The sequence below is a fragment of the Neophocaena asiaeorientalis genome, unplaced genomic scaffold (assembly GCF_003031525.2).
Source record: "Neophocaena asiaeorientalis asiaeorientalis breed wild unplaced genomic scaffold, Neophocaena_asiaeorientalis_V1.1 scaffold132, whole genome shotgun sequence".
NCBI lineage: Eukaryota > Metazoa > Chordata > Mammalia > Artiodactyla > Phocoenidae > Neophocaena > Neophocaena asiaeorientalis.
In genome coordinates, this window is record NW_020173393.1 from 4,614,932 (window position 1) to 4,629,436 (window position 14,505).

At 46.1% G+C, this 14,505-nt stretch overlaps 1 protein-coding gene across 1 annotated transcript in view; it reads left to right on the plus strand.

The window, feature by feature from the left end:
* PTPRT (protein tyrosine phosphatase receptor type T) overlaps positions 1-14,505 on the plus strand; it is a 754,628-nt gene that overhangs the window by 686,634 nt on the left and 53,489 nt on the right. Inside the window, exon 19 of the mRNA XM_024746810.1 lies at positions 14,091-14,167. Within this exon, the coding sequence (XP_024602578.1) occupies positions 14,091-14,167 (77 nt within the window). The remainder of the gene's footprint in view (positions 1-14,090; positions 14,168-14,505) is intronic.

The window sequence follows — 14,505 nt, forward strand, 5'->3', positions numbered from 1 at the left end:
ACATTTATAATTTGTCTCTTGGAAGAGAGTAATGCAGACAGCAAGATTTCTTAAAAAAAAAAAAAAAAAGAAAGAAAAGAAAAGATTTCTTGCAAATGTAGTTTTGGAAAGAGACGTTCGAACAGTCAGGAAATGTGTACGAAGACCTATGATGTGTGGGCCTCCTCTGAGCCAGGCCCCGTGCTGGGCACTGGGACACTCAGTCTGCTGCCAGGGAACTCGCATTCCAGGTACAGGTTCTGGTTGCTCTGACCATCCTCTGCTTGAGCACCGTCGTGTACTAGTGCCCTCAGATACCTGGTCACTTGTCTGTCCCCATATCAGATGGTGAGTTCAGATGGGATCCACTGAATTACAGGCTGTAAGACCTTGTGTCCTCACTGTAAGCCTTAGTCTTCTCTCTGTACAATGGGTACAATGATGCAATAGTATAAGAGAAAATAATAATAAAAAAAATAAACAATTAGAGCACAGTAAAGAGACCCTGTCCCTCGAGAGACAAGGGCATTCAGGCCGGGCCAGGTATCTGGTCCAAAGCCTGAGGAGCCCAGGATGAAAGCTTTTGTATCTTTCTGGACGTCCCACTGCCCACCCTTTGTGCTCAGCATCCGTGCCCAAGCCATCATCAGATCTCACCTGGCCTCTGCCCACCTTCTTCCTCGTTGTTCCTTATCTACTTTGGCCCCCAAATGTATCCTATTTGATCTCTAACAGAAGCCAGAGGGACCTCCTCAAAATATGCATTGAAACATGGCACTGTCCTACAGAAAACCCTTCAAATGGCTTCCTTCAGTGTTGAGCCCTTCTTTTCCAAAGGCCCTCAGCCCTCTCTCCATTGCATTTCACACTGTGTCCTCTCCACCACAGTCTCCTCGGTTAAGCCTCACCGGCCTTTCAGTACCTTGAACTTTACACGCTCATCCGTGACACAGGGCCTTTGCACATTCTCTTCTCTATCAACATGCCCATCCCTCCTCTCTTTGCTCTGCTAAAGTTCTACTTATTCTTCAGATCTTAGCTCAGGTATCACTTCCTCAGGGAATTCTTCTGACCATTATAATTTGGTCAGAACCCCATTATTCACTCCGAGAGCACAAGGCATGTCTTCTCCTTAGTTCTCATCACTACCGTGATCTGAGAGCCTTTGCATGACTGTCTGCTGGCTGCCTAATCTCCTCACCAGAATAGGTGTCCTGCAACAACAGAGCTAGGGCTCTCTTGCACTTCTGTGTCCCCAGACCTGGCTTATGGCTGCTGCTCAGTAGACAGGACTGAATGTTGGAATGCACGGACTCCCTGCAAGGCCCCAAAGGGCTTGAGCCATGGGTCTCTCCCTTCTGGCTTCCCCCCAAAAATAGAGAGCACCCAGAAAGGATGGATGGAGGAAGTCTGAATCAGGATGACTCTAGGAACAGTGATAGTCGATCAAGGAAGACATTCTGAGCCTGAAGGAAGAGGGTGGAGAGATGGGACACAGGAGGGAGAGAGGAGGACAGTCGTATCCCCCTCAGGAGCCACATCTGAGAAGGCAGGATTCCAGGCAGCAAGGAGAACAATGAAAGGGATTAGACTGCATCATAGGGAGCAGAAGGTGCTGTCCGTGTCCCATCCACACCCCACGGCTCCGCCGCCTCCTTGTGCAGTAACTCCTGCTGGCACCCAGGCCCGGGACTAGGGTGAGGCAGGCGACGCACCCAGCATTCCAGGGTCTGCTCAGGCTCAGCTGTTGACCCTGCACCTGCCTGACCCTGAGAGCAAGCCCCTCCTTAAAGTGTGTGCCCTGGGGCCTCACTGGTTCCCCCCAGTCCTGCCCTATCTGCATCTTTTTGCCTGAGGACCTTCTCCAAAGCTGGGGCAGGATGCTCTGCCCAGGCACAAAGCTGTCTCTCCCTAGACCATGAAATAGCCCAGCTGCTCTTCCTCGCCTTCACTGGGTTGTGTGTTCTACACCTTTCTCCAGAGCTTCCATGGGGAGTGGGCTGCAGTTGCCCACCCTTCCTGGGCTGCCTTCTCTTGGCTGTCTCACTCCCCTCCCCCTTTCCTCTTGGTGTCCTCTTCTCTTCCTATGTGAACTGCTTGCCCTGGAATCGTCATCTTGTATCTACTTCCGGGGAAACCCAAACAGAGGCAGAGGAAATTCAGACACCTGATGATACCGTCTTGGTGGGTTTAAAGAAACCTGGATCTCCTTTCTAATGTACGGGTCAGTAATTCTGTAGCGAATTGTGGCTGGACTGGGTAACCAGTGCATCCAAGAGCAGTGCAAGGCATAAAGGGGAACCAAGAAAGAAAAAAAAAACGGTCCTGGAATTGAAATGAAGAAGGGAACAGAGAAACAGCCCCGAGGATTGGAAAGTGTTCCTGCCCTTGTACGTTTCCCTCCCGGAGGCAAAGTCGTGGGCACTGGCTTGATAAATAGAAATATTCTTGGTGCAAAAAGAAAAGCGGGTGTGATTAGCATCTTAAGGAACCCAGGGCACTAGGAGGCTGGAGTGGAGGACAAAGGCCCAGGCCAGGGAGAACAGAGAAGATGAAAGGGGAGGAGAAGGAGGGAGGGCACAGTCTGCCAATGAAACAATGAAAGAGAAACCTTGGCTAAATAAGCCCTTTCTTCCAAAGGGTTCTGTTTAGAATTTAGCGGTAGAGACAGTGGGGTTTCCAGGGAGTAGAAAAGAAAGGAAGTGAAAGGAAATGAATGGGGAGAACAGAACAAAGAGTTCTTTACTCTTAAGTAGCCTTGGGGTATGTATGGTGGACAAGGGGAAATTTCAAGAATGCCAAGCGTTGCCCATGTGGAAGTTGCAGAGGGGGCTTCCTTGACTGGAAGGAAATTACACAGAGGAGAGGAAGTGACCTCAGGGGTGCAGATTTTATCAAATGAGGCTTCCCTTCTGGCATCTGTCGGGGTCCCAGCAGGAAATAGATGGGACCTTCAGATAGTGTGATTTGAGGATAATTTAATCAAGTGACTTTTTGCTTTAATGAAAATGTGAGCTAGCTGTGGGAGACTACAGGGAGTAGTATGGCACCCTGGGGCTAAATGCCATGCCTAGGCCGCAGAGGGTTCAGTAAGAAGAGGTTCCCAGGACCCAGAGAAAGAGGACCTGGTCAGAGGTGAGACCTTTAGTGGCCTTGCAGCCAGCCCATGGTGACCCCAAAAAAGGGAGCTGAAGGAATAAGTACCTCGATGGCACTCCCCACTTAATCCAGTCTTCTGCCAGTGCTTTCCAGTGGCTGAACCCAGCCAGAGCCAGAGGACAAGGGAATCTGTAGACAGAGTCCAGTGGTTCTCAAAGTGTGGTCCCTGGAGCAGGAACACCTGAGAACTTGCTAGAAATGCTCATTTTGGGGTCCCATCTAGACCTGTCAAAGCAGACATTCTGGGGGTGGCACCCAGCAATCTCTTCTAAAAAGCCCACCAGTGACACTGATGCACTCTCAGGTTTACGAACCTCTCATCTTTTTTTTCTTTTTATTAAAGAAAAGTTGATTTACAATGTTACATAAGTTTCAGGTGTACAGCGTAGTGATTCAATAATTTTTTTGGATTATACTCCATTTAAAGTTATTATAAAATATTGGCTATATTCTCTGTGCTGTACAATATGTCCTTGTATCTTACTTATTTTATACATAGTAGTTTGTACCTCTTAATCCCCTACCCCTATCTTGTCTCTCCCCCTTCCCTCTCCCCACTGGTAACCACTAGTTTGTTCTCTATGCGAGTCTGTTTCTATTTTGTTATAATCATTTGTCTTATTTTTTAGATTCCTCAGTGATAATATATAGTGTTTGTCTTTCTCTCTCTGACTTATTTCACTAAGCATGATACCCTCCAGGTCCATCCATGCTGTTGAAAATGGCAAAATTTCATCCTTTTTTACAGCTGAATAATATTCCCTTTTGTATATATACCACATCTTCTTTATCCATTCATCTCCTGATAGACACTTGGGTTGCTTTCATATCTTGGCTATTGTAAATAATGCTGCTATGAACATTGGGGTGTGTATATCTTTTCAAATTACTGTTTTCATTTTCTTTGGATAAATACCCAGGAGTGGAATTGCTGGATCATCTGGTAGTTCTATTTTTAGTTTTTTGGGGGGAACTTCCGTACTGTTTTTCCACAGTGGCTGCACCAATTTATATTCCCACCAACAGGGTACAAGGGTTCCCTTTTCTCCACATCTTTGCCAATATTCGTTGTTTGTGGTCTTTTTGATGATAGCCATTCTTACAGGTGTGAGGTGATATTACACTGTGGTTTTGATTGGCATTTCCCTGATGATTAGCAAGGTTGAGCGTACAAACCTCTGATCTTATCCACAGGGATCAGCTTCCAGTTTAGAGAGGCAGGTGTGGAAGGCTGAAGGGCAAACAAGAGACCCAGGACATTTTCATTTTCTGAGACTTCTAACCCCCTGATTTAAGACAAGCCACTGGGCTCAGGTGCATTGGAGAACTGGGCATGGGGTCCAGCAGACCCAGGTGCTAGTCTCAGTTCTGCCCTTTACCTCATGCATGACCTTCAACAAGGTCACTTCATCTCTCTGACACTCAGGTTCACACCTTTCAGTGCAAAGAGTGCAAATTAAGATGCATAAATATTGACTCTGAACCTGGTTGTATAACCTTTTAAACCTAGGTGACACTAAGTCTAGCCTCTTTGAGTTCACAGGCAAGGAGCAATGGTCCAGAGATGTAGAACCCTGCCCATGGTCACGCAGAGTCTGTAGGACAGCCAGGACCAGAGCTCCGGGCTCTTGCTGCCCAGATGCCACGAGCTCCCTACCAAGGAGTCCCTCTGCATCTAGACATATCTGTGCTCTTGGGGGAGCGTGCGCTGAGGACTCTGACCTCAGAGCAGGAGATCAGGATGAACTCTTCAGGGAGGCTGTTTTCACTTCCAGGGAGGAACTCAGATTCAGATCAAGCTCAGGGGCTTCTTCTCAGAGCTGTTTCTCTGCTGATTTCTGGGGAGACCGTACTGGATGTCAAAACGGGTGCTTTGTTCAGTGTTCCCAGCTCCCCCTTCTCCTTGGCCGTCTCTGAGGGTGGCTCCTGCCTGGGCCTTCCAGAGCGATCCTGGCGCAGAAACCTTCAGTGCCCTTGTTTGTCAGAGGACTTGTTCCGGTCACTGGAGCCCTCTCTGCCTGCTTGCCGGGACTGCTGAGAAATTAAATGTCCCCAGGAGCAGCTCTCAATCTGTGACGGATGGGGGTGCGGGTGTAAGTACCCCAGGTCCCTCCCCGCTGAGGCGAAATAACTTGGAGGTTTGTATTCACACTCTCTCCTGGAGTAGCAGGAGAAAGTAAGAAAGTAAGCCCCAGCTTGATGACACAACCCTCACTGGTTTCCTCCCTTTCTGCCTCTTACTTCCCATTCCCCTTCTGGTGTTTCCCGGGATCATCTCCCAAAGCCAGTCCTTGCACTTCAGTCCTTGTCTCAGTTTCTGCTTCGGAAGGAATCCGGATCAGAAACCTTCCTCTCTTTCTTCAGAAAGTCCCCTTAGTGGGGTGTGGGCTGGACATCCTGCTTAGGATGAATCCACAAATTCATCAGCTGGGCCACTGTCCCCCTAACTTCTCTCGGTGCTCTGCGCCTCTACGCTTAAGTCCCCTCTATGGCCCCAAAACTTTCATCTGTTGGAGCAGCTCCTCACGGGGCCCTGCAGAATGAAGCAGCCCATCCTCAGCCAGCAGGGAACTGGCAGCACAAGGAGACGCACAGAATGTCGGGCTGTTTCTCTGTCATACCCAGGCCACCTGCTACCTTGGTAATGGTAATTCAATCAAGATTGAATGAGGAGACCTTTAGCTTCAGTGGGGTACCTGGGCAGTCTCGGCAGGATTACCTGCATCCTCGGTCTCCACTCGTGCAACGTGATGGCCTTAACATTTCCAGTACTCCTAGGAAATGATTTTTCAGCTCCACAATTCATTGTAATGAGTCAGATCTCTCTTCTCTGAAAAACTGCACCTTTTCTTTACCTTCCTCAGTGCCCAGAAGACAGGAGGAAAGTACATCCTGTATCCAAATGATATTGTCTTCCCCGCCCCACCTCTCTGAAGTGATTCTCTAAGTGGATGTGACTTGAGAAGACTGACTTAATGGGTTACCTCTGATGATGGAGGAGGAGGAGGAACTGTGGTTTGCTTTGAGAGTTAGACCTGCGTATGGGAGGACACTGAATCCTCTCCCCTGGCCAGGGATGGGGGGTGGGACACACAGTGGGATGGGACACAGTGTCAGAGTCAGAACCGGCATGGAGGGGTGTAGCGGCAGTGCGTCTTGGGGTTCCCAGAGAGGTAGGGACCCCACTACTCTACAAGGAAGGTGTCAGCCTTACACCTTCTAAGTTGTTAAACTGCTTGGAGCCTTGATTCTCTCAGCCACAAAATGGGTTATGATGAGAATCAAATAGCGTAGCATCCATAGGCTTTTAGAATGGTGCCTGGAGCATCTTATGCACTCCACAAAGATAAATTTCTGTTCCTTACACCCAGCACAGGTGAGTCTCTAGTCTCACGGCCTAATTCCAGTAAAAACTTTTGGTCTTTCCCAAGACATTGAATAGCCAAGGCACCCCCTGTGCTAAATAACTGAACATCAAATGGTCTGTACATTGAAACCTGAGTGTGCATCAGAATCTCCTGGAGGGCTTGTTAAAATACAGATTGCTGGGCTCCACCCCAGAGTTTCGGATTCAGTGGGTCTGGGCTGGGACTCCAGTATCTGCATTTCTAACAAGTTCCCAGATGTCATTGATGCTATTGGCCAAGGAACTATATTTTGAAAACCACTGGTCTAGAATTACAATAAAACTGAATTTACACATTTGTACTGATTTCTTACAATACACCAGGTGCCTTCATATCTAACTGCTTTTCATCCTTGCAACAAGTCTGCAAAGGTGGAGAGGATTTTGATGTTGTCATTGGGTAAACTGAGGCTCGGGAAGGTACATCATCTGCTCCGGGTGATAGAGTTAGTGACAGACCTCAGGTCTGCTTTCAGAGCCTTCCCAAGCCCTCCCTCTCTCGTGCCGAAGGCAATGATTGGCTGCCAGTCTTGGGTCTGCAGGTGGGGTGAGGGGTCAGCTATGAGGCGAGGAAGAATTTGAGCCCAGGATCCAGGCACACTATGCCAGCCTTGTGTAGAGGAAAGAGCCTGGGTCCCAAGCCAGGTTACCGAAAATCAATTGTATGGCTAAAAGCAAGGGACCGGCTCCTTTCTGGTTCTCAGCCTTTCAGACACAAATACGAATTCACATATTGAACGGATAATTATTGAGCACTTACTATGTGCCATACACTATAGAGGAGTTCAGTAAATAGGGTGCCCGTTCTTAAATAGGGCGCGAAGGAGAGCCATGGTTAGTCAGATCGTCGCAGAAATAAAACTGCTCTAAGAGCTCTGAAGACAAGTACAGGGAGCTGTTAGAGCCTGGGGTGGAGAGATCATAGAAGGCTTCCTGAGGGAGGAAGATTGAGCTGAAGAATGAGATGTTGCCAGCCTTATGGGGTTGAGGGCATTCCTTTCATGTGCAAAGGCCCTGTGGTCAGAGCAGACATGATGCATTTGAGCAACAGAAAGAAGGGCACGGTTTTCAGTCATATGTGGGGAGGGGGGCATGAGGCTGGACTTGGGAAATAGGTCCCAAACCAGATCATGCAAGGCATTGTGGGGTCTGGTCAGGCTTTGTTCTCTGTCAGTGACGTCTTGCAACTGATTCATACCAGCTTGCAAGAGATGATGGTTAAATTTTTCAGGAATTTTGTGAGCCAGTTGATACCACGTTGGTAGCTTGAAATCAGTCATGGTGGGAGTATTTATATCACAGAAATCAGATGTTACAGATCAGGGCCATTTCTTCCTCCAGAGAGCTCTTTGTTAAACTTTTACAACCTACCACTGGGCTTTGTTCGAAAACTACAAGAAACAGATTGATTCTAGAGGGGCAATGTTTCTGTTCCCCTTGAGTTGTGTTCCAGGGAGCTCTTTGGATCTCCGTGTCTTTGCAGTTATGCCTTCTCTCTACCAGTGGCCACTGGTTCTCTCCTCCTCCGTGCAAGCCAGTGCTGGCCCACCTCCTGCCTCAGCTGAGAGCCGGGTAAAGCCAGGCTCCTGCACCTCCTCTTACCTCACCGTTGAGGAGTTTGTTTCTCCTCTATGTGACTTCTTCACTCGTCTTGAATATCAACAAGGAATATCAGATTAGCTGTTTCTCAAGCTTGCAAAATGTAGATAGAGCATAATGAACTTTCTGGGCTGTTTGTAGATTACTTTGTATAAACTCCTTTACATCGCCCACTGCCCCATCTTTCTCCATGTGCATGTGGATAAACACAATTTTTTTTATCCTTCTAATTATATAAAGTTAGAAGGAGAAGGGGACACAGAATAATATTAGCGTCTCCCAGAAGGAATAAATAAACCATGAAGGCAGTGCTACTCCTTGCAATGCCTTTCTGATGGACCTGTAGCTGAATTCTGCCCTTTCATGAATATACACAGTAACTCTTTGCCTCTGTAGAAAGTTGGATTTACATTTTGTACAGAAGGGCAAATGGGAAGCACTAAGTTTCTAACCGTCTCCGCCATCAGCTCACTGCCTGCCTCACATCCAGCCCAGAATCACCATTTATTAAGCACCTGCTGCATACCAGGCACTGTGCTCACACTTTTTTTAAGAGCAGTTTTAGTTTCAGAAAAATTGAGCGGAATGTCCAGAGAGTTCCTGTTTACTCCTACCTCCCATCCCCCTTCAGTTTCCCCTGTTATTAACATGTCGCATCAGTGTGATACGTTTGTTTCAATTGGTGAACCAATATTGATCCTTTTTTTATAAGATAGTATCTCATTTTTTTATTGAAGTTTAGTTGATGTACAGTATTATGTTACAGGTGTACAATATAATGATTCACAGTTTTTAAAGGTTATACTCCATTTATGGTTATTATAAAATATTGGCTATTTTCCGTGTTGTACATTATATCCTTGTAGCTTATTTTATACATGACAGTTTGTACCGCTTAATTCCTTACCCCTATAATGACCCTCCCCTTTCCCTTTCCCCACTGATAACCACTAGTTTGTTCTCTGTATCTGTGAGTCTGCTTCCTTTTTGTTATAATCACTAGTTTGTTGTATTTTTTAGATTCCACATATAAGTGATATCATACAGTATTTGTCTTTCTCTGTCTGACTTATTTCACTTAGCATAATACCTTCCAAGTCCATCTATGTTGTTGCAAATGGCAAAATTTCATTCTTTTTTATGGCTGAGTAATATTCCATCACATATATATATACACCACATCATCTTCTTTTTTTTTTTTTTTTTTTTTTTTTTTTAGTGTTTGGTTTTTTTTTTTTCTCAACATTTTTATTGTAGTATAATTGCTTTACAATGGTGTGTTACTTTCTGCTTTATAACAAAGTGAATCAGTTACACATATACATATATCCCCATATCTCTTCGCTCTTGCATCTCCCTTCCTCCCACCCTCCCTATCCCACCCTTCTAGCTGGTCACAAAGCACCAAGCTGATCTTCCTGTGCTTTGCGATCCATTATCACTAGCTAAAGTCCATAGTTTACCTTCGAGTCCACTCTGTGTTGTGCAGTTCTGTAGGATTTAAAAAATGTACAGTGACACATATCCACAATTACAGTATTATACAGAAGTTTCACTGCCCTAAAAGTTCCCTGTGCTCTACCTAGTCATCCCTCCCCCCAAGTCCCTGGCAATCACGGATCTTCTTACTGCCTCCATAGTTTTGCCTTCTCCAAAATGTCATAGAGTTGGAATCATACACTATGAAGCCTTTCAGGCTGGGTTTTTTCACTTAGCAGTATGTGTTTATGTTTCCTCCATGTCCTTTCCTGGTTTGAGAACTCATTTCTGTATATTACCAAAGACATGGATGTACCATGACTTGTTTGTCCATTCACCTATTGAAGGACATCTTGGTTTTTCTTAAGTTTTGGCAATTATGAGTAAGCCTGCTATAAACATTCATGTGCAGGTTTTTGTGTGGATGTAAGTTTCAGCTCACTTGGGTAAATACCAGACAGTAATTGCTGGATCATATGATAAGAGTGTGTTTAGTTTTGGAAGAAATTTCCAAACTGTCTTCCAAAGTGGCTCTACCATTTTGCTTTCCCATCAGCAATAAGTGAGAATTCCTCACTTATGCTCTGCATCCTCGCCAGCATTTGGTGTTGTCAGGGTTCTGGATTTTGGCCATTCTGGTAGGTGAGTAGAGGTATCTTTTTGTTGGTTTAATTTGCAGTTCCTAATGACATATGATACTGAACATCTTTTCATATGCTTATTTGCCATCCATATATCTTTTTTCGTGAGGTGTCCATTCAGATCATTTGCCCATTTTTTAATTGGGTTGTTTACTTATTGTTGAGTTTTAAGAGGTCTTTGTATGCTGTGGATCCAACTCCTTTATCGGGTAGTCTTTTTCAAACGTTTTCTCCCAACCTGTGGCTCATCTTTTCATTCTCTTAACGTCCTCACACTTTTCATGCCTGCATTTTCTCATTTAATCCTCCCAACATTCTGTGAGCTATATAGTATTGAGCCATATAGCATTTTCCTAAGAAAACCAAGGCTTAGAGAGATCAACTGACTTGCTAAGTGATGTAGCTAAGATCCGAACCCAGATCTGACCCAGAGCTTCAGACCTCCCATCACCGCGTCTGCTGTCCTACTTGCCACAGGTTAGCCCATGTGGGAATAAATCTTGATCATTTTGTACTAAAGTACCCTTTCACAGTCTCAGAAGATAGTCTCTATTTGGATGCTCTTCAGAGCCCGGCATGGTGACTTGCATCTAAGTACCTGAATAGGACATAGAAAGCCCTCTTCAATCTAACCCCCACCTGCCTCTTCTCCCACTGCTAATTGCCTCCCATTCCATGTTCACAAGACAAGAAACTGTTTGCAGGTCACCAGTATGCTTGCTTTTCCAGGACCTCTGCTCTCTTGCTGTTCTCTCTGACGGAAAGACCCTTCCTCATTGTCCATTGGTCAAGCCTTACTTTCAGTTCCTCATTCACATATCACTTCACAAAGCCCTCTAGTCCCCACTTTCTAGACCTTGAAATTTCACTTCTCTGTACAGTCTATCTACCCCACTACATTGACAAACTCCCTGAGCACTTGGAAAACACTTTCCAAGTCCCTTCAACAAGCCTGTGTGTAGTAGGTGCTCAGTGAATTTGTTCTTAATAAATGAATAAAGGTGATATTGACAAACGCCATCATCTAGTGGTTAGAGGCACCTCTCATCTTTAAGAATATTTAACTAAAAGAAATAAGTTTGTTTCTTTTCTTTTTCTTGTTAATCATATTTGCTTTCAGACTTTCAATTTTGTTTTATATTAATGAAAATTCCCTTTCAACGTTTTACACCAGAATATCTGTTTCCAGTGCTTTAGACTTCAAGGGCAGGCATAATTCAATAAATAAAGGAGATTTTTTGAATCGATGAGTCATTAGTGAGACCAATGAGTGAAAACACATTACACATTTTTCACTTTTTTGAGCCTTACAGTTTTGGTAACCGCTGGTAACAAGGCTTAACAGTCTGAGCTCAGAGTCAGCTGCTGGGTCTTGTCTGAACCCCTGCTGGGTGGATGTGCCCCAGGATGTCCCACTGCAGGAGCTGGGGACCAGACACTTGCACAGACTGCAGTACCTGTTGAGATGCTAGAAGTCCAGGGACAGCACATCGTGTGAACAGAGCAGGGATTCAGGGTCAGACAGTCCTAAGATAGAATCCCAGCCACTTGTAGGCTGTGTAATGTTGGAAACTTGCGTAATCTCTCTGAGCCCCAGTTTCTTCATCTGTGAAATGGGAAGAATAAAAATACTACATCATTAGTATAATAACCTGTGGAGCAATTTGGAGGAATAAATGATTGAGTGAGATAATGTATGTGAAGCCTCTGGTATCTACCATCAACTCCATAAAGATTAGCTTCAAACTCCTTCCCCACTTCACACCCCACTCCGCCACCCACCGAAAGGGATCACTTAGACCTCCCCCGCACTCCCTCTGGTTGATTCCACGGAAACTCTTCCCCATGATGAGTAAGAAACATGGCATCCGGTGTAGCTCAGTATCTAGCACAGTGCCTGCCGTATGGCAGATGCTCACTTAACTATTTTTGAATTGATTAATTAGTTAATGAATGAATGGATGTGGGGTGGTGTCCTGTCCAGCCCCGGCCTGCTTGTCCATGCTTGGTCCCATTCCTTGCCTTCTCCTGCTCAACTTTCCATCGTAGGGATCTGACCCTTGCAGGTTGCGTTTCTCAGCCTCTCGTCAGCTGGCTGCTGTTTGGCCAATGACGTGCACTGGTGGGAGATTGGAAGGTGGGAGAAAGGAAGAAGCCGGGGTATTTCTCCCTCTCTGTCCCAATCAGAGGCACCTTCTTGAACAGTGAGGGAGTCTCCTCCTTTTCTCCAGCTCCCACCAGAGAGGCCCACTGCAGCTCCAGCTTCCACAGGTGGCCCCCACCCCTGGGCTCTGGTGCCCTGGCTTCCTCCCTCTGTCCCACCGATCCTGGGGAGGCAGTGTCTCCTTGTTGATGTTTATCTCTGAGTTACTTCTCCCTCCTCCCTTTAGCCTCTCAACCCTTCCATCACCCAGGTAACCACTTCTCTGTCATTAATTCCCTCTGCTGTGTACCCTCGAAGTACTTTCTACTATCCTGCTTAGGCCCCTCTGGGGAATCAGGAGTGTCTGAGCTCAGAGTTAAGAGAACCCCACTCTTCCAAGCTCCACCATCCACTGGCCATGTGGCCAGTCAATCCTTGGGAGCCTCAGTTTCCTCATTTGTAACAAAGGTTAACAGCATCCATCTTACTTCTCTCCCAGGGTCACTTTGAGAGTCCAATGAGATAATCCATTCATATACTCACCAAGTACTTACTGAGTACCTGTCACAGGTGCATGCGGAGGATGGAACAAGGAGCAAAACACCTAATGTCCCTGTTCATGGGGGTTCCAGTTAGTAGTAACAGGTGGCCTTGTAAACTGCCAAGTTCTGGAAAAAGCTAATGGGATTTGGTGACCCGACTTCCTTGATCCCCAGAAACCCTTGGGGGTGCCCAGAGTTCTCCATTCCACTTATGGGGAGCCCTAGCCCTGACCTAGAGTAAGGTGGCCTGGCCAGTGGATGCAGCAACACGCGGTGATACGTGCATAGTGACGGGGACAGAAAGCTGAGCCCCTCCCCCCACCAGACCCAACCCAGGTGTTCTGTTTGCGTGTCCTCTAGCGTATGGGAGCTCACTTTAATTGACTGTAAAGGATTAGCCTGATTCTTCTGCTGTAATGGGTTTTTCTTTTAATCATTTCAATTTGGTGTTATTTGAAGTAAGCGTGCCATTGACTAAAGCCTGCAAATCTTGTTTGTGCCTAGATCGTTTTTGAAATGGTATTCTCTGTAACACAATTTTTAGTTATTGATGACCTCTTTTAATCTAATGATTTAGTCGGCTTCACTTGAATGATAACATTGATAACAATATGTGGCCGACGGTCTGTTTGCAGCAATATTCCAAGAGGCAAAAGGCAAGCGTTTGTGCACTTGTGGAAAATAGGTAAATGTGCCAGTTTTAAGCAAGCATGAAAATGGGGCATATTAATTTGGATCTAACATTTCTCGCTTCCTGAGTGTCTTCATATGGTCTTTCCTGTGTTGTCCTCTGGAGAAGGCATTTCCGTCCCCATTTTAATGACAAAATCACTGAGATTTAAAGAAGCAGGGCACTCTCCCCGGTAGGTAATGACAAAACCAGAATCAGAAGGGCAGGTGGAAAAAAAGAGAAGCATATACAGGCCCTTTTCTAAGGCACAGTCATCTCCCTAAGCCTCAATTTCCTCATCCGTAAATGGGGATAATAACTGAGGGTGATGCTAGGGGTTAAATGAGAGCGTGTCTGTCAGTAGCATGGTGCCTGGCACATGCTGATTGATAAATGGTGGCTCTGAAGCAGGGCAGACTCACCCGAAGCCTTCTCATCCCCCATCCCCTTGTTTTCTGCTCTCTCTCTGCAGATGACCATTCTCGAGTGAGGCTGCTGGTGCTGGATGGAGACCCACACTCCGACTACATCAACGCCAACTACATTGATGTGAGGCTCTCCATGGGGCTGGGCAGCTGGGTTCTGGGGTTGGCTACAGTAGGCTGAAGATCTGTGGCTGTGCTCGCAGCCGCTCCCCCAGACAGTGGCCCTCCTAGAACAGGTCCAGAGGGTCTGGCTCCTCCCTGTAACTAGCTGATTAGCCATGTAAAGCTGCATCCACTTTCAGGCTGGCTGGAGTAGCCTGCTCTGTGGGAACCCAGGATTGCCCGTCTTGTTCATTCACCCATTAATTCTTTTGTATGTATGTCCGTTTACCCATTCATTCATTTATTTGAAGGTACAGCCATTTATGCAACAAAAATTTCAGAATACCTACTGTATGTTGG